The sequence below is a fragment of the Copadichromis virginalis genome, linkage group LG10, assembly GCF_057382275.1.
Source record: "Copadichromis virginalis isolate Kocher_CV1m ecotype Utaka linkage group LG10, C_Virginalis_male_GT1.1, whole genome shotgun sequence".
In the NCBI taxonomy this organism is placed as follows: Eukaryota; Metazoa; Chordata; class Actinopteri; order Cichliformes; family Cichlidae; genus Copadichromis; species Copadichromis virginalis.
Window position 1 is genome coordinate 13,249,254 of NC_140627.1, and position 18,050 is coordinate 13,267,303.

General features: G+C 41.2%; 1 protein-coding gene across 2 annotated transcripts; it reads left to right on the top strand.

Moving 5' to 3' along the window:
* Positions 1-1,436: 1,436 nt before the first annotated feature.
* Positions 1,437-16,829, top strand: nlgn3b (neuroligin 3b). Of its 2 annotated transcripts, XM_085469911.1 has the most exons (7): positions 1,437-1,808; positions 5,099-5,769; positions 7,361-7,408; positions 8,221-8,370; positions 9,231-9,416; positions 11,444-12,233; positions 15,414-16,829. In XM_085469911.1, the coding sequence occupies exons 2-7, from the start codon at positions 5,289-5,291 to the stop codon at positions 16,210-16,212; spliced, it is 2,454 nt and encodes an 817-aa protein (XP_085326037.1). In that variant the 5' UTR covers positions 1,437-1,808; positions 5,099-5,288; the 3' UTR covers positions 16,213-16,829. The 2 variants fall into 2 exon arrangements, with proteins under 2 accessions (XP_085326037.1, XP_085326038.1); XM_085469912.1 differs by lacking the exon at positions 7,361-7,408 and having other exon boundaries at positions 1,438-1,808.
* Positions 16,830-18,050: the final 1,221 nt, after the last annotated feature.

Genomic DNA, 18,050 nt, shown 5'->3' on the forward strand with positions numbered 1-18,050 from the left:
TACTCCTCTAACTGGTCTATAATTTTCCCAGTATTTTAGATTTTAAACTAAACCCAAATTTTGGGTTAAAATGCTCAGATCTCCATTTGTGAAAAACTGGTTCCTCATTAGTCAGTGCATCTCATACTTTTCCCCTCCCAGGTGGATGTGTCTGTCTGCTTCAGTGACAGTGACCTGTTTTTGTTACCACAAGGGCATTGCCAGCTGTGTACATACAGATACTGTCAGGTCAGCATTTCTCTGCCTTTTCTGAAAGCAACTTAAGCAGGATCATTCCTAACCCATCTGGCAGCCTTACAAATCTTACGCAGGAGCTCACAGGTGAGTGTGTGACCCAGACCTGGTACCACAGGGTCAGGCAACACTGATTAAAAGGAAGATGTGGGTCTATCAGGCCAGCTGTAGGATTAAGACTTCAGGCTAGAGAGGACCTGGTAGATTTATTTCTGGCTTTTTTTGACTGAGTTAGGCATATAACGCTAAAATTGAATAAATGGCGACTGTTAGATTTGCAATGTTTTTGTCCTTTGATAACCAATAGTATTCTGTTCATGTGGTCAGATGCGTTTGAAACTCATTGTAATAAACAGGGATTGTTCCCTGCATGGGAACCAACATATATGCAAAATATTTTCATTTCTGTAAAAAGCTTTCATTTGTAACCCAGCTTGAAGCACACTACACTGGGCAGCATCTCTCTCCAAGAAGTCTAGAAATGATCCCTCAGCTGTGCATCATAGCTGTGACCACTGGGCATTATTAAAAAAAAAAAAAAAAAGGATATGTGGGGGAATATGTCTGCCCTGTCAGCAACTGCCCAGACTTTGTCTCATAACTCATCTGTATCGTTGGGACAGATTCTAGTGTGGTTGGATGTTCATATTTTTAGATTTAGTTTAACCACTGAATGCAACAAAAGCATAAGCCCAATTCCCCACATACAGGTGCTTAAACAGAAAGTCAGCAAGCTAGAGAAAAACAAAAAACAATTACTGGAATGATCTGTTTTTTGGGGAAGATATATTTTCCCCCTTACCTGTCATAGACTGGTTTCCTAGCACCTGTGGTCATTTTGGCTCACAGCATTTAACTAGTTTTTGTTTGTTTGTTTGTTTGTTTTTTTGTTTTTTGCATCTTCAGTCTGATTGTTTGTGTAGTGTAGATCTAGTACGAATAAGATTTTTTAATGACTCTACTGGGTGATCAGGTCTAACATGTGCTGCAAAGCATGGGATAACACTGGAGGGTGGTTTGCAACATTTTCTATTTTGCCGTTGTTGTCACAATTTGCTAAAAAGGCTTTTGCCAATGCAAATGTGTCTGTGGTCTCTCTCTCTCTCTGTCCGTGCAGGCCTGCTCACTTTACTTTTTGATGTGGTCAGTCGTAGATGGGTTTTACCTCTACACGAAATGTGTGCGCCCATGAGTGCAGTCCGAGGTTAAGGTGCTTAGTTAATGGTTTCTAAATTGGGATTCAGTCGGGTTTTTTGGATGGTGAATTTAATGCACCGGCGCATCCCGGTGGTTGCCTAGTAACGCGCTAGCAGTGGGCGCCGTAGAGAGATCTCTATGGTGGGCGCTCCATTAAAACCGTTGGCGCTCCTGACCTTGGCGTCGTGAATGCGCAAAGCACACAGACTGTGCGAAGCAGGAGATAAGAGTGAAGATCTGCGCGTTTGATACCGAAACCGGAGAAATATTCCACTCACACTCACACACACGCACGAAACATATTGTTTTATGTAACTGACGGGCATAGTATGGAGGAAATCTCGAGATGGAGCGCGTCTTAGCTTGTGAATAAGCAGGTGAGTTAACCTAATGATTCTGATCTTTTTAATTCCTTTTTTCTTCTCTCCATGAGACGAATCTTTGTTCAGATTGATCACTGACATCTGGGTTGACTGTGTTCTTTAAAGCGATTGCTTTGCGATTTACCACAGTGGCTCTTTTCTGTGCTCGGTGTTTTATTTTCCCCATTTTATCCAATATTACACCGTCCTAGACCTAGATTAAACAAGCTTCCCAGTCACAACGTGAGGCGCGCACACACACACAAACACACACACACACACACACACACACACACACACACACACACACACACTACAGCAGTTTGTCGATGCTACGTGGGCTGTGGCTTGGTTTTCTCTGGTCTGCATCCTTGCATTAATTTATAAAGCGGTGATCATTATGTTTGAGTGCTACCTACACCTTCCGCGGAGGATATTTTTTCACCCCTACACCAATCCCTGCTCCTCTTTATTGCCTTGCAAAATTAGGGGGATTTGGGAAATCCACTAAAACGGGTTTGATCCACACCAGTCGAATTACAAGGGCATTGGGAGCTCGGTAGCCCACTGTTGTCTGACACAGGCTCCTTCTCCAATCTTTTCATGTCAGGGGGGGCCCCGGGCTACCAGGATCCAGTCGATAAGATGTTGTTGAGATTTTTTTTATTAGTGGTGAATTGGAGTTGATTTGTGTGCCTGTCAATGATGTAGGTGTAGAGATAGTAATGGTGGGAGTGAAACATGATTACAGCAATCATTCTAATAGGTTTGTAACTAGGATCAAGTCAGTCAAATGGGAATTGAAGTATTTTGGCCTCAGGGACGCTAGGTATTCACTTAAACCACCGATGTGGCGCAGCCACATGTGTGTGTGCATAGTGCAAACAAGCCTGTTAGAGTAAAACATTATGGTTGTAAAACAGTTTCTTTTTTTTTCTTCTTTCTTTTCTTTTTTAAAAATATAACTTAGTTACTGGGTTCTGGGCATGTTGCCAGTCTAAATTGCTAAATAACTTGCGGTGTATCATACTTGACTGAGTGATAGCTCAATTTTATTACATGGCCCATTTGGTGTAAGCTATAAAGCTTTTATCCACATCTGTCCCATCGCACACCAGAAGAAGTTGGGAAAGCAGTATGCAGGCGCTTTGACTGTCTGCAGTGACGTCAGTGAAACAAAATAAGTATTTTATATGAGGTACAGCCCCAAAAGAAACCACCTCAGCTTTGCTCCGACACTTAAATTAGGACTCTGATTGAATGTCAGATGGAGAAAAACATACCGATGGGTTGAAAGCAACACTGCAAATGTGTGATGAGGAAGGTAATGCCTCTCATTTTAAGTCCACATATTATCTCCTCGATCTCCAGCATTGCCTTTTTTTTGCTGCTTCTTAAACCAGAGACAACTAACCAAGTCTGACTAGTGATTCCCTCTGTACAGCATGTTACCGCTAATTTCATAATGGATAATGATTTCACAGCAGGTTTTGTGAAGAGAGAGAAGGCTTTTTCACCTCTAAATGGATCCAAATGATTTATTATCTGTGTCACTTTCAAACCAGGAGATGTGCCCTGATATACAGAAGAGAAAAAAAAAAGAAAAAAAATCTGCTTCTTTATCTTTCCCATTTAAATGTCGTGGGAGCTGTACATCATTGTCGTATAAAAGATAGGGGATAGAACAAGTCTTGTCCTTTTTGGCTTTTGGTGGAACATTCATAACTGTTAATTAATACAGACAAAGCTGGCCCCAGGCACAGATCTAGAATATTTCTCAAATGAACCTCGGTGCTAGTGTGAGAATAAAAATGTATCTGAATTGTCTCATTGCCTGGAAATGGGAATAATGTAATGATGTTCATATTGGTTGATGCACAGCACCTGCAAAAGAAAAGGACGAGCTGCCTCTGTTTGTGTCCCTGCCAGTGTAAACAAAATGTTGCAGAGAACAAGGAAAACCGGTGCGCCACAGCTATGGTTAATTAGTGTTTATAATAGCGGGAAGAAACTGCTCCCTTTCTTATTAGTTAGGTTCATCGGGTTAAAAATGGAGCTGTTTAGCAGCAGGCTTTGACAAACCTCAGTGAAGTGCTTATCAATAATCTAAATAGGTTAACAAGCTTGCTTTTGCTTTGCCTATTGACATGCCAGTGTGAACCTGATGTTAAGCACATCACACCTACTGCTGTCCTAGACCATAAGGACTAAGATGGGATGAATTTTGTATTAGAGCATTGTTAATTGGATGAGAAACTATGCATTTTATTCTCTATAGGTCTCCATGGGGTAAGGTTACACTTTATTTTACCACTGCGCACACATGTGGTTGGGGTGGCTGTGTGTGACGCTTACACACCAGTAACTACTTATTATTAGGTACCTGGTGATTGCATTTGCAGTGAGGTACGAGATAGACTAATATGTGTTAATATGTGTTCAGTGACTTGAAGGACTAACAGGTCAAAAATCAAGGAATTCATTTTGCAGCTTCCATTGTTTTGTGCTTTGCAGTTATGCAGTTCTTCTAGGAAATGAAAACTGTAGTGGTTAAAAACTAGAAAAGGCAGTAAAAGTCCAAAAGCTAAAATAAATCATCCTGCCTTGAACTCTCCATTCACTGACTTACCATTTATGACACCTGAAAGTAGTGGAAGCAAAAAGTGCAGAGCAGTTACAGACATAAAGGCTTTTTGAAATACTCCACCCTGTGGAGAGGTTTGGGTCCCATCAGGCATGTTTGTTCTGCGAATGTTCATCACTTCCATTATGTATCATGTCAACAGCTGACAGTACTGCTTAGATGCACTGAAAGACTTAAAAAAGAAAAGAAAAGAAAAAGACTGCACTTATGATTTGGGGTTTTTGAAATAAATTAAACACTGAAACATTCCAGTCGAGTCGTATTTATTCTCCGCGAGCGCGCCGTTTTTTAATCTTGCTTTGGTACTTATCAAAGATTTGTCTCTTCTGCTCTGTGTTGCTTTTACATAAGAAATTGAGTTCTTAACACCTTTTAGCTCGAGATGGTTTCGCAGCGTCACTCCAACATCACAGCAGATGGGTTTTTCAGATTTTCCCTATCGCCTCCTCCACTGATACACAAAGATCAGTATTCAGTGATTTGTGCATGAGCAAGCATAAAAAGGTTATTATCAAGCCAGTGTGTGCGTTTAGCGCTAAACTGGAGGAAGGTAATGCTTTTATTAAAAATATCATTTATGTGGATATTTTTTGTTTTTTTCACTCTTTTCACACATTTTCATGTTTTTCTGGTCTAATTTGTCAAATCCTCTCGTTTTCAGATCTGTGTTCCCTGCCATGAAAGCTGGAAGTGGGGGCGCTCGATACCTGGTTGAGGTGTATTCGGATTTTATAACTGTCAGATCTAAAGGCGCAGTGAGTGATGTCTGGTTGACAGGGTCAGTGCAGAAGGACTGAATAGACACTAAAGTGTGCATTTGTGTTGTGCAAGGGCACCATCTTGCCCAGACCATGTGGCTGGCTACATTTAGAGACCATCTGTTGCCTGCACACCTGCTACATCGGCAAGGGACTGTAACCATCACCCATTGTGCTCTTCTTTGGTGGATATTATGTTCCTGCTGGTCACTGACCAGGGCAACGAGCCAGAAATTTTACCCAACTGTGACCACCCAGTATGGGAAACTGCGCGGCCTCAGGGTTCCTGTGCCCAGTGAGGTCCTCAGGCCAGTAGATCAGTATCTCGGGGTCCCCTATGCTGCCCCACCTCTGGGCGAGAAGCGTTTCATGCCCCCTGATCAGCCCTCCTCCTGGTCAGGTATCAAGAACGCTACCCACTTCATGCCCGTCTGCCCTCAGAACATCCACAACACTGTGCCAGAGATTATGATGCCAATATGGTTCACCTATAACCTGGACACAGTGGCCACATACATTCAGGATCAGAGCGAGGACTGCCTGTATCTAAACATCTACGCTCCAACAGACGATGGTGAGTTGGTGTGGTAAAAAGGACAGCGATGGCGTTCCACGTCCATTGATCACTGTTTATCGTGGCCCTGATGTTGTGCTGTGATCATCATAAAGCATGCGTGTAACCAATATCCATGCCACTGCTGCTAGCAAGGGCTGATTTACTGCCCAGTGCAATGTCATCATTGTCCGACATGTTGCTGTCACATTAGGGGTAATGATTTGGTAGGCAACTAAAGAGTTTTCCCTGATGCCACTTAATTGATCCTCTGCATACCTAAACATAGACAGACTGAGGCATGTGCATGTTCTCCCAGCAACAGATATCGAGTGAAGTACTTCAGGGCCAAGGTGTTGTTCAAGCACTGGTCCCCCCTTTAACTAAATGAGATTTTTGGTATTTTTTAAAATAACAAGCCTACAGCACCAGTGGAAATTACAGCAGTGCTAGTAAAAGTAAAAGTGCTAGCTTTCCATGTTTTCTAAAACTTCTTTAAAATTACCGAATCACTGCTTTGCTCCGACAGCATGTCTGCTGGGGGCTAATTAGTGAGGTACAGGAGTCAACCGTCTATCGCATGCTGAATCCCCTCCTATTCTTCTAACTAATAGAAGTGTGAAATGAACCAGCGAGGAAACATTTTGAGTGAATCTGCAAATTAGCAGCACAGTGTAACACCACGGTAATGCTGCGTGTTCCCTAAATCAAATGTTGACAAACAGAGGTCTTTAATTCAGGTTACTTCAATTAGGTTTTGGTTTCTTACAGTTACAGCTTCCCTCCAGAGTATTTGACATAAGGGGGGGGGGGCTGAAAGTTTAGCCGTGTTCAACTTGTAAGATGCCACGCTTTGACTGGCTTTTCTCTGGTAGCATAGCAACAACAGATAAACAGCCTCCTTGAGAGGTAGCAGTCCAAAATGGTGTAGCCCCACAGCCCCTCGAATGAGTTCCTCCAACAGGCCTACTCATCTGGCCACAAACAGGTTAAATAACACATTATTTCAGAGAAACATTGCCCTTTTCTTCTATACATTTTTCTCTCTTCAGACTTGTTCATTGTTTATTTAAAAGGCACCTGGGGCATGCTCTGACTTTATTACCTGTTTCACTGATGTGAAACCCCTTTTTCACTTACCTCCAGTGGTCTATCTCGTCCTGTCACATTACACAGGCTGTTTCTGAATATTGCACTATTCACAGTTTTATCACTATTCACCAAAACACTATATACCTTATATTCCACTCCCTTTGCAAAGAATCAACGTGACACTTTGTCTAAATATAGAGAGAAGGATGAACCAAGATACGTGCATCCTTCGCTGTCACAGTTACTGAAGCGTTCAAAGGCAACAGCATGTGTATGTGCATGTGTGCGTACTTACAAAAGATTTAACGGGTAATACCAATTTGTTAAAACCTGAATTATAAACAGTAATCATTTTGTGTCATAATGTTAGCGTCTTAACACTAACCTTATACCTAACTTCATCTACCTTTTTTGTACCGAGGAAAGTCTGGACCGACAGTATATTATTTAAGAGGCACAGTCAACCATGCTATTTTGAATTCTGTACTTCTTTTTTTTTTTTTTCTTATGTGAATCCCAGGGAGCCAACACAAGAAAAAAGGGGCGGCTGAGATACATATATCTGAAGGTATTTTTAAGAGCTCAAAGTCTTGATGCATGGATTCTTTTAGTTTCATGAAGATCTTACACTCCTTTGTTTTGACTTTCCTAAAGAACTGCGGGGGTTTCTTTTTATTTGAAGAGGAATAAGAAAAATGTTATCCAGTTTATGATTACATAAGTTTCCTGTTAGTGCATCTCGGTCTTGTACTGAACACAGTTGCAATCCTTTCAGTAAGTGCTATATCTCTATTTTCATGCACATTGATCCAGAGATTGCATTATTACTTATCTGTCTTATAGTCCTTTGTAAAGACAGTCATTCGTCAATATAATAAATTGGCCCCAAAACATGAAATATAGATTTTCTGTTCATAGCGAAAACAGAGGACTGTTTCCTTCTTAGCTCATACTAATAAATAGAAAGAGCTCAGAGTAGTGTGACACCTTCCACTTCATATCTATAAAGTTAGGTCTAAACATAGACAGTCTCAAATTTGTGGGTTTTTAATATTGCTTACGCATGCATGTTATACATAATGCTTGCTCCGGCACCTCACATGCACTATAGAAACTGTGGTTAATTATTTATTATTCATACACACGTGTCAGAGCATATTTGCCATTTGTCATTACAGCTTCCACACCACAGGCCTCCCACCCTAGCTTGCTTCTGAGCACATTTTCTAAGCAGTCTTTTCCCATACCTCATACTGAAGTGGTTGGGCCATAAAGTTTTAGTAACAGTTCTCCTTTAAGTCTACATTTCACTGCTGTTCCACCCCCACCTCTGCAGGTGTTTGCCTAGCATCTGTGTGTGTGTGTGCGTCGATGTTGCAGATATAAGGGACTCCGAAGCACGGCCCGTGATGGTCTACATCCATGGAGGCTCCTACATGGAGGGCACCGGCAACATGATGGACGGCAGCGTTTTGGCCAGTTATGGAAATGTTGTTGTCGTCACGCTCAACTACAGAATCGGAATACTAGGTGCGGTACATTTTAATGGCATTTCAAACAACACATTTAGTCCTGCTTGAACTTGGGAGAATAAACTGTCACCGCTGTCATTAGCGTCAACTGTGCTGCTGTCATTACCATATAAAATGTAGTACAGACATGAGAGAAAACTATAGTGGAAAGCTGTACAAGGAAATATAGCTTCCTGAGATCTGGGTAGCATAGTGTAGCTTGGTCTGCATACAAATGTTGTCTTCAGAGGAAAAGCTATGCAAACACTTATCATGCCATGTCCTTGTTTCACACAATCTGTTTTATACCCACTCTGAAAACACAATTTATCTTCTTTTAGATGGATTTATCTAATCTGTACAAGATTATCAGCCTTTCTTCGAAGTAAAACAATTTAAATGCACCATTCGCAGGCACTTACAAGGTCGAGAGCCCCCCCACACCCTCCACCCTGTGTTTAACATTCAAAACAGTAAGGTGTTTGGATGAGACTTGACAAGCGGATCAGTAACAAGAGCAAGTGTAAGAGCAACGGTGACCTCGCTGTAGTTTAATGACATTTTTTTCTGGAAATAAAAGGTTTATTTACATTACATTAAACGTTATGAAGTCACTCTTATGAGGAGAGCATTGAAATTTCACGAGCAGCGGAGCCTGGATCGCTTGGTAAGGGGCGCTGCTGCTTGGAAGACTATTACAAGGAGTCGGCTAAGGTAGTGGAACGCTGTGGGAGAGAGCAAAGGCATATTTACACCTGAGGGGGAATGGTGTCAGTTCATTCAGACTCCCCGCTGGGCTACAGCTTTAGATCAAAGCTGTGACATATTTGGTCGAGCTCTTCTTCATCACTGGCTCTGTTGTCTCTCTGTATACACCAGGCTTCCTCAGTACCGGTGACCAGGCAGCAAAAGGAAACTACGGACTCCTGGACCAGATTCAAGCCCTACGCTGGATAAGTAAAAATATCGGGTACTTTGGAGGAGACCCCAGTCGCATCACGGTTTTTGGATCTGGAATTGGTGCTTCCTGCGTCAGTTTGCTGACTCTATCCCACCACTCAGAGGGTAGGAATCTGCAATCACTGTTTTTGAAGTTGTCTCTCACTTTGATGTGGTGTTAATCCCTGCTGTTTGGGCTATAACTAATGCAAAAATTCAGCACCAGGCGGGGGGCAGTTTTAGAGTTTTGTTCTCCAAATGAAGCTCCAAATGCTCTGGCAGGGAGATGAAGTGTTATGATATGGGAGTAGGGTAAAGGGGGTATTCGTTAAGTAAGTGATTGCTTTTGTTCCCCTCTACTCAATCTAATCAGGCTAAAAGCTCTGCCTCTTAAAACGTGAAGCTCTTAAAGAAGCCTACTGGCATTATAAAGTTTTCAGCATGTCTTCGAGTTCACCTGTGACCATCAGTTTTTACCATTCCAACTCATTTATATTTCAGTTTCTCGGCGTGATGTTTGTTTACCCTTGTGTGCCTACCTGCAGCGTCCGAAAATGATTTAAAAATACCAACGATGTTGTGTGTTTGTCGTCCGTCATTGCAAAACCTTGAGCGAAGACATTGTTTACCAAAGACGAGGTTGGCATGAGAATGAAGCAGTCCGAATTCTTAAGATATTCTCATTAAAAACTGATAAACCCCTCCTCCACGGCTCTGGCTCTCTCTCTGGCTCTCTCTCTCTCTCTCTCTCTCTCACTCACACACTCACACACACACACACACACACACACACACACACACACACACACACACACACACACACACACAACTGCTGCATTAGTGTTGTAATTGAAAATATACTTTAAACCAAATTATTTCATATATTTTGAACAGTGTAAGACACTTTGATTTTAATTGAGCTTTACAGCTTTACATTTCCATTTTTACACTCGGTAAAAAGAAAACTAGGTAACAATAAAACATGCTGTTTGATTTACAGTCATCCAAAGCTCCTTGCAAGAATCAAAGATGTGTATTTCAATATGGGTGGCCTGCTGGGAGTTGAACATCTTATCTTTGCTGTATTATTGCCCTGGTTCTCCCATTGATGCTGGCCAAAATCACGAGAAGGACAGAAATTGTGTGTTTTCATCTATGCGAGGACAGGGAGACTGCGAGAGCCGTCCTTTGTGAGGTTTGTATTGAATGTCCTAGCTTGGCTGCAGCAAATGCACAAAGACCTCCGGCTGTCTTTGAAGTAGACTAGCTAGCTGCTGCCCTAAAAAATTGAAATAAATGACAGCAAAGGAAGGAGAAAGTGACACTGCCCCTGCACTGCTTTTCCAGCGAACGCTCTTCCTTAACCCCAGCAGAGTATTTCTGAGTTGATACATATCACTTGTCATTTTTAGGTGCTAGAAACAAAATCCCTAGAGACAGAGGTGACGCACTGCATATAAACAATTCAACAGAGCAGCGTGTTTACTGTATCAACACTGAAGGATCAGGGTAACTGCATATTCAGCTCTCTGCACACACACCCCTGCACCACAGAGTTGGCACCAGCAAGCTACGTGTATGCTAAGCAGCTTGTTAGCAGGACGCCAATAACGTTGCTGCAATTACAGTAGCTCTGTGCATGACCAGTGTAAGGAAAACTGGAACCTCCTCACTGAAAATTGAGCCGAGTTGAAATTGGTTTGATGTGCATTCCCTGTCATCTGCATATAGAGAAGACGCCACATGAGACAAATTAGAAATCAGCCGAGAAAAGAATGGATTTTCTTTTTGGCGTTTTTCATATTCTCAGAAGAAGAAGCAACATTCCTCTTTACTAATTTATTTCTTCTACCCGCTGCTTTACTTAGCGGCGTCTCATCTGCTCAACTCGCCAGCCTTATCATTCTTTGTATTTCTAATCTTCCTGATTAATAATCAAAGTACGTCACATGTGGCCTTGTTTCATCTTGTTGCCACAAGAAGCAACGGGCAGCCAGCCTCAGATTTAGTTATGAATACCAATTAATGCAACGTGAATCATGTATTTGCTCCTGGCAGTCAGGAATGCTGTTAATAAATATGATTTTGCTGGTTAACCTATGTTCTCTGTGCCTTTGTCCTGTGTGTTTTTGTTCTGAATTTTGTCTCCCAAGGTCTGTTCCACAGAGCCATCATCCAGAGTGGTTCAGCGCTGTCCAGCTGGGCTGTCAACTACCAGCCAGTCAAGTACACTCGCATGCTTGCTGAGAGGGTTGGCTGCAATGTGTTGGACACAGTAGACATGGTGTCCTGCCTGCAGAAGAAAAGTGCTAAAGAGCTGGTTGAGCAAGACATCCAGGCTGCCCGTTACCGCGTGGCTTTTGGCCCTGTCATCGATGGTGATGTCATCCCAGATGACCCAGAGATCCTGATGGAGCAGGGCGAGTTCCTTAACTATGATATAATGCTGGGTGTTAATCAGGGAGAGGGCCTGCGCTTTGTGGAGAATGTGATGGACCTGGAAGACGGTGTGTCTGGCAGCGACTTTGACTTTGCTGTGTCCGACTTTGTGGACAGTTTGTATGGCTACCCAGAAGGGAAGGACACACTGAGGGAGACAATCAAATTCATGTACACAGACTGGGCTGACAAGGACAACCCAGAGACTAGGAGGAAGACCCTGGTGGCCCTCTTCACTGACCACCAGTGGGTGGAGCCCTCGGTGGTAACGGCTGACCTACACGCCCGCTACGGCTCGCCCACCTACTTCTACGCCTTCTACCACCACTGCCAGAGCCTTATGAAGCCAGTGTGGTCAGACTCAGCGCATGGAGATGAGGTGCCTTATGTATTTGGCATCCCCATGGTGGGCCCAACTGATCTGTTCCCCTGTAATTTCTCCAGGAACGATATCATGCTCAGCGCTGTGGTTATGACTTATTGGACCAACTTTGCGAAAAGTGGGTGAGTAACAGTGGATTCAGCAAAAAGTAAAGTAATAAGAATGTGACTCATTTACACATTCGTTGAAATGCATTAAATTGCCATTCATTCTAATTTCATATTCCTGTCTTGGCTTAGAAATGATTGTGAAATAACATAACTGTCCCTAAATTGTGCCTTAGTTTTTATTGCTTTGCATCAATTCCTGACATTAAAAAGATTTTAATTTAGACAACTTATTGTGCAATAGGTCTCCTTACCTTTGCTGCAACTGGTTTGACCTCATTAAAAATGTTTTAAAAACAGTTTAACTCTGCACCCATACGTGTGAACTTAATTGCTTCCCTGCATACTTAATGCCAGATCCTAATAAAAATCAGACATCAGTCCAGCACAGTCATATCAGCTGACAAAACTGAGTGTATCTATTTAGTCTCTTTTTTAAACAGTCAAAGTCTTGTTTAGCTATCTCTAAAACCTGGTGTAATGCACATAACACAGTTTCATCACTTTGGGCAGCTGTCCGAAAGGTAAGGGCTAATAAAATTTACAGCTTCATTCGCATAAATGTTTAAAGCAGTTCATTGGTGTTTAACAAAAAGGTTACACTGAAGAGAAAGTTTGAAGACACAGTTTAGATGTGCTCTATAAATTTAAGGCCAGCTTTAGTGAGTTGTGTTTTTTGATAGGAGTGACTCACTTTGTCACTACGGAAATACGTCGACTTGTATTACAGATAAATGCTGGTAATAAATAAGTGTTTAGAGACGAACTCTTATTTTTCACTCAGGATCTGTCTTTCCTTCTGGCAGATTAGCTTTTTTTTAAATCGATTTTACAAGGAGGCAAAAAAAATGCAGCCGATTCATCTATATATCTGTCTTCAATTTTCAGCGATTGTGAGTTTATTTTGCCCAAAACAAGCAAAGATCAAATTGCACTAACTGAAAGGCTTTCAGTAGGATGTGGAGTTGGAGTGGAGCTCTTTTTTTCTGACAGCTTTGTTTTTCAATTCATCATACCAAGGCAAAGATTTACTAAGTGTGTTTGAAGATAAAAGACATCTAAGTGAGTTGTGGTGGAGGGCTCCCCTGCTGCATGCCAGAGTCTTCCTTCATTTTGAATGCACAACTGCAATGAATCTTTGTGGGTGATGGCCCTAGTGGTTGGCAGATATGCAGCACTGATCACTATAGGCTGCTGTTTCAGTGTGTGGGGGATGAGGGGATGCTGAGCTCTTGAGGAGAGTTTGTGATATTACATTGTGTTGACCTGTTGTTTTGCTTATATATTGATAAGGTTTCTCTCCTCTTTCTGTATTGCATTTCATTGGAAAAGCTATCTTTCCTTGTATATTTGGAAGGGCAAAATTTATGGACTTGACTTGTGGGCCTGAGCAATGAGGTTAATGTCATTTTCACCAGAGGGGGCAGTTTTACCAGACTTTTTTTAAGTACAAGAAAAGAGGTTTTGTTAAAAAAAAAAAAAAATCTTGTAAAAGCACCAAGAGTACCAATTCAACTTCTTTAATCAAGTAAAAGTGAAAAAGTACATGCTGTGAAATGTACCAAACGAACTGAATCTCATGTTATATTAATTGCATCATAAAATAATATTAATACATAGGAATAGAAAGTCCATTTCAACTTAAATTGTAATTCTGATGATTGCACTCGGCTTGAATTCCTGTTATGCAGAACAGAAGCAGAGGACAAACAAAGGGAATAAATAAAACCAGCTCTGTTTGCATTTGCCTTCAACTGCAGACTTTGCCTCAACGGCTAAACAGGAAAATGTGTATAGTCAGTGAGATTTGGCATGTGTGTGAACCCTAAGCTTGTGGTGGTGCGGTGGGGAAAGAATCACTTAGAACTAAGATAGAATAATTTCTGTTGTGAGCTCCATTTTTTTGTATACAGGCTTTGATCAGCTGACCTGTGTAGCTGCTCTGAATTCAACAAGATATAAGCAGATGCTTTTGCATAAACTGATTTCCAAAGCCTAGACAGTATAAAGCTAAGGTAGGATTCATTGAGTGAATCTAAACAGCACGATCACCCTCAATCTACTGATGTAATCTTACATTGACCATGAACACCACAGCCGCTCATGCACCAGTCCAACAAAGTACAACATTATAAACTTCACTACACTACTGCAAACCTGCATGCCCTTCACAAAATTGCAACCTTTTATGTAACCTTTTAATAGCGAAATGTTAGTATGAAAGAAATTTGAATGTTACGTATAAGCATCAATTTCAAATCTTAACGAACAGACCTTACCCTTAAAAATAATCAATAATAACCCTAAAAAATAAACCTGTTCTTTTTCTTACATCTTTCTCCATTTCTAAGTGAAGTTATCTCACTTTCTTTGCTCTCTCTGAGGAACAAAAACAACAACTATACTTTTAGCTAGTAGATGTGTGGCAAACTGCACAGAAACACTTTGTTTGCTGACATTTGTTGAACTCTTAGAAATATTGAATTTAAAATCACCTGCTAGTTAAAAAAAACATTTCTTCCTTTATGTTCACTTCTTTTCTGTAGCTCTAGCAGTCACAACTTATAAACACCTTCACTAAAAACATCATTCCAGGTCATTTAGTCCAATTAAACCCCTGAATACAGCGCTAAATGAGGCCTAAATTTGTATTTTAAAAAAAAAAAAAAATCTTTAATCTCTTTGTGTATGGTTAGCGCCGGTGATTGACACACCGGTAGGGTTGTCTTTTATGTTTTTTGTTCCCTCCATTTAGATTCAGCCTGATGTTTGAAGGTGCTCAGTGACAGCATATAATAACTCCCCTCAAATGGCTAAAGTAAAAGTTTAAGTAATGAGCCTGTTTAAAAATGTAAGGAGCAGAAAGGAGAGTTGTTTGTGATAAAGATAGGGAGTAAAAGTAAAAAGATGCCAAAAAAATACCTAAGTAGAAATTCCTGCAAATTCTTCTTAAGTTTAAGAATAGTAACTGTAACAACCAAATACTTTGCACATCCCTCCTGTTATTAAAACAGTAGTGATGTAGATATTTTCAATAGTGATGCCCATTGATGTTAGGGCAAATATAAGCCAAATCACATATTTAAAAAATCTCATGTTCATTGAATTAGGATTGAAGAGGATTGTGCTAAAAGTTAATATATATTGAAATTAATTTCCCTCCAAGGCTAAAATTTACCTATGATGTCTTCATAGGGATCCTAACAAGCCAGTGCCACAGGACACCAAGTTCATCCACACCAAGGCCAACCGCTTTGAGGAGGTAGCCTGGTCCAAGTATGACCCCTACGACCAGCTGTACTTGCACATTGGCCTGAAGCCTCGTATCCGTGACCATTACCGTGCAACCAAAGTAGCCTTCTGGAAACACCTGGTGCCCCATCTCTACAACCTCCATGACATGTTCCATTACTCCTCCACCACCACCAAGGTCACACCACTGGATCCCACCCAGTCCAATGGCAAGAGGTCTGGGGGTACTGGACGCCCGCCTTTATCCACTGCCCACAGTAGCGGAGAAGGAGGGAGAGAGATGGGTCCTCTGATCATGCCAAACCCGAGAGATTACTCCACAGAGCTCAGTGTCACTATTGCTGTCGGGGCGTCACTGCTGTTCCTCAACGTTCTGGCCTTTGCTGCTCTGTACTACCGCAAGGACAAGCGCAGCCGCCAGGACACTTCACAGCAGCCCAGTCCGCAGCGCGAAAGCAAAGGCAATAATGCAAGCCACACCACAACAGTAGACGAGACCTTGTCATCCCAGCAAAGGAACCAGTGCGAGGCCCTTCACAATCCTCTCCACGTCTCGCCCAGTTTGGACTATACGCTCAGTCAGCGCCGCTCCCCTGACGACATCCCTCTGATGACCCCCAACAACATCACCATGATCCCCAACTCCCTAATGGGCCTTTCCAACATGAGTCCATACAGCACCTTTCCCGCTGGCTACAGCTCTGCAGGCCTGCCCAGCACCCACTCTACCACAAGGGTATAACCTGGCAGCCAGAAAGAGATGAGAAATGTGACATAGATGAAAAATGGAAATGTAAAGCTGTATTTAGGATGTGTAGGTAAAATAGGATTTAATATGTATGTTCTGTCTTTTTCCAAAGGTGTACAACCGCGAACATCCTGCCTTTGCTTTCTCATAATAGGAAGTCTAACTGCAGAGTCATTTTATAATAATCATTTTCAAAGGCAGTCGAAAAGAAAAAGTGCATTTCATTTTCCACTTTGGCTTTTTTGGAACTTTACCTAGCAAGAACTTAGTATAATGTTTGTACAGTTGGATTTGTATGGGAAGTTTTTCTTACTCTGTGATATCTATTTTGATCTCGTGGAACAAAGTGACATTACAACTCATGGTGGACAGAGATGAGATCTGGGAGAAGCATAAAAGCAGTATTATTATTACTATTATCAAGCTATTTTATACATATTTCTCATGGTACATTGCTTATTATGAAAATGTATTTTTACTGTAATTACTTTAAATGCCTTGTACAGCACATCGCTTACATGAGGAATTACTGTGGAGTCATGCCAACAATGGATTGAAGTTTTACTGGTCACATGTGTTAAAACTGTCCAATTTACCCAAAATATTTCTATCTGGTATGGTAGTGCAAATTATAGCACTGTGTGTGTGTGTGTGGGGGGGGGGCTTGGTTTGTGAGAGTGTGGTGCGAGTGTGTGGCTGACAGCTGCAGTACAAAAATGTAAATTAGGCACTGGTTGAAATTAACCATTGGGTTTTGCATATGTAGTATTGTGTAATTTATTGTAGTCTATTTGAGTAACCTTGCTATGTTATTGTTTTATGTGCTTTTCAATTTTTGCTTAGTACATCGTAGCAATAGATCTTCTGCTTCACTATAAAGAGAAAATTGCTTAAGATGTGTTTTTCCTACTCTAACCAAACTCATGGTTCTTTTGGCTTGGCTTGTTTGTACAGAATAAACTTAGACCAACATTTTATTTGTCGTTTGTTTATGAAAAGCCTACTGTAAGGTCTTCAGAGAGATGACTGTAATTACATTGTAACTGTATGTATACCAATTCAGTTATTCACATTTAAAAAGCAGTTTTATGAAACTTGCAGAATATTGCTCCCTCTCCAAGTGGTTTGGACCCCTTGTCAAGCTAAACCCAGGGGTCTTTCTGTACTGAATGGACACGATGGACCTCAAGCTTTGCGATTTGAGTTCTTTGAACCTATAAAATTGTTTACTGGTAATCTAAATGAGATGGCTATTAAAAGATTTTTGGAACTAAAGATGAGTCTTGTCCGAATCTGGGATTTGAACACTATTTATAGGGAAAAAGCAGGTATAATGACAACTTATAAATCGTATATGTCAAGAAAGGTAGACCTAAGCTGTATAATATCTAGGTCATGATTAGCCTTAGAGATGCAGTTACAGGGGAACTGTGCTGCATTTACACTGTTACACTGTTCCTGGAGTGTTTTTTAAAACCTTGGTAAGCCGCTAAAAAAAATTCATGTAAGATATTTGAAAATCTGGGGATAAAGAAGTGAGATCAACAGACCTCTGTAACTGGCTTCTCTTCTTTGCTTGAGGCTAGCAGCTGGATGCTGCATCAGCTGACACTATTTCAGCACACCTAACTCTCCAGCTGAAGTGTTTTCTGATGAGTTGCAAAAAAGATGTCTCCAGTTCAGTTATAATTTGGATTTTAAAGTCCAGTATTGTTAAATAGTTTGAATGTGAGGCTGAATAAGTGGAATCTCGATTATTTCCAGTGAAGTAATTTAAAAGATGTGAGGTTAATTTAGGTTTAGATAAGGCTTGGGGTTAAAATTAGACTATC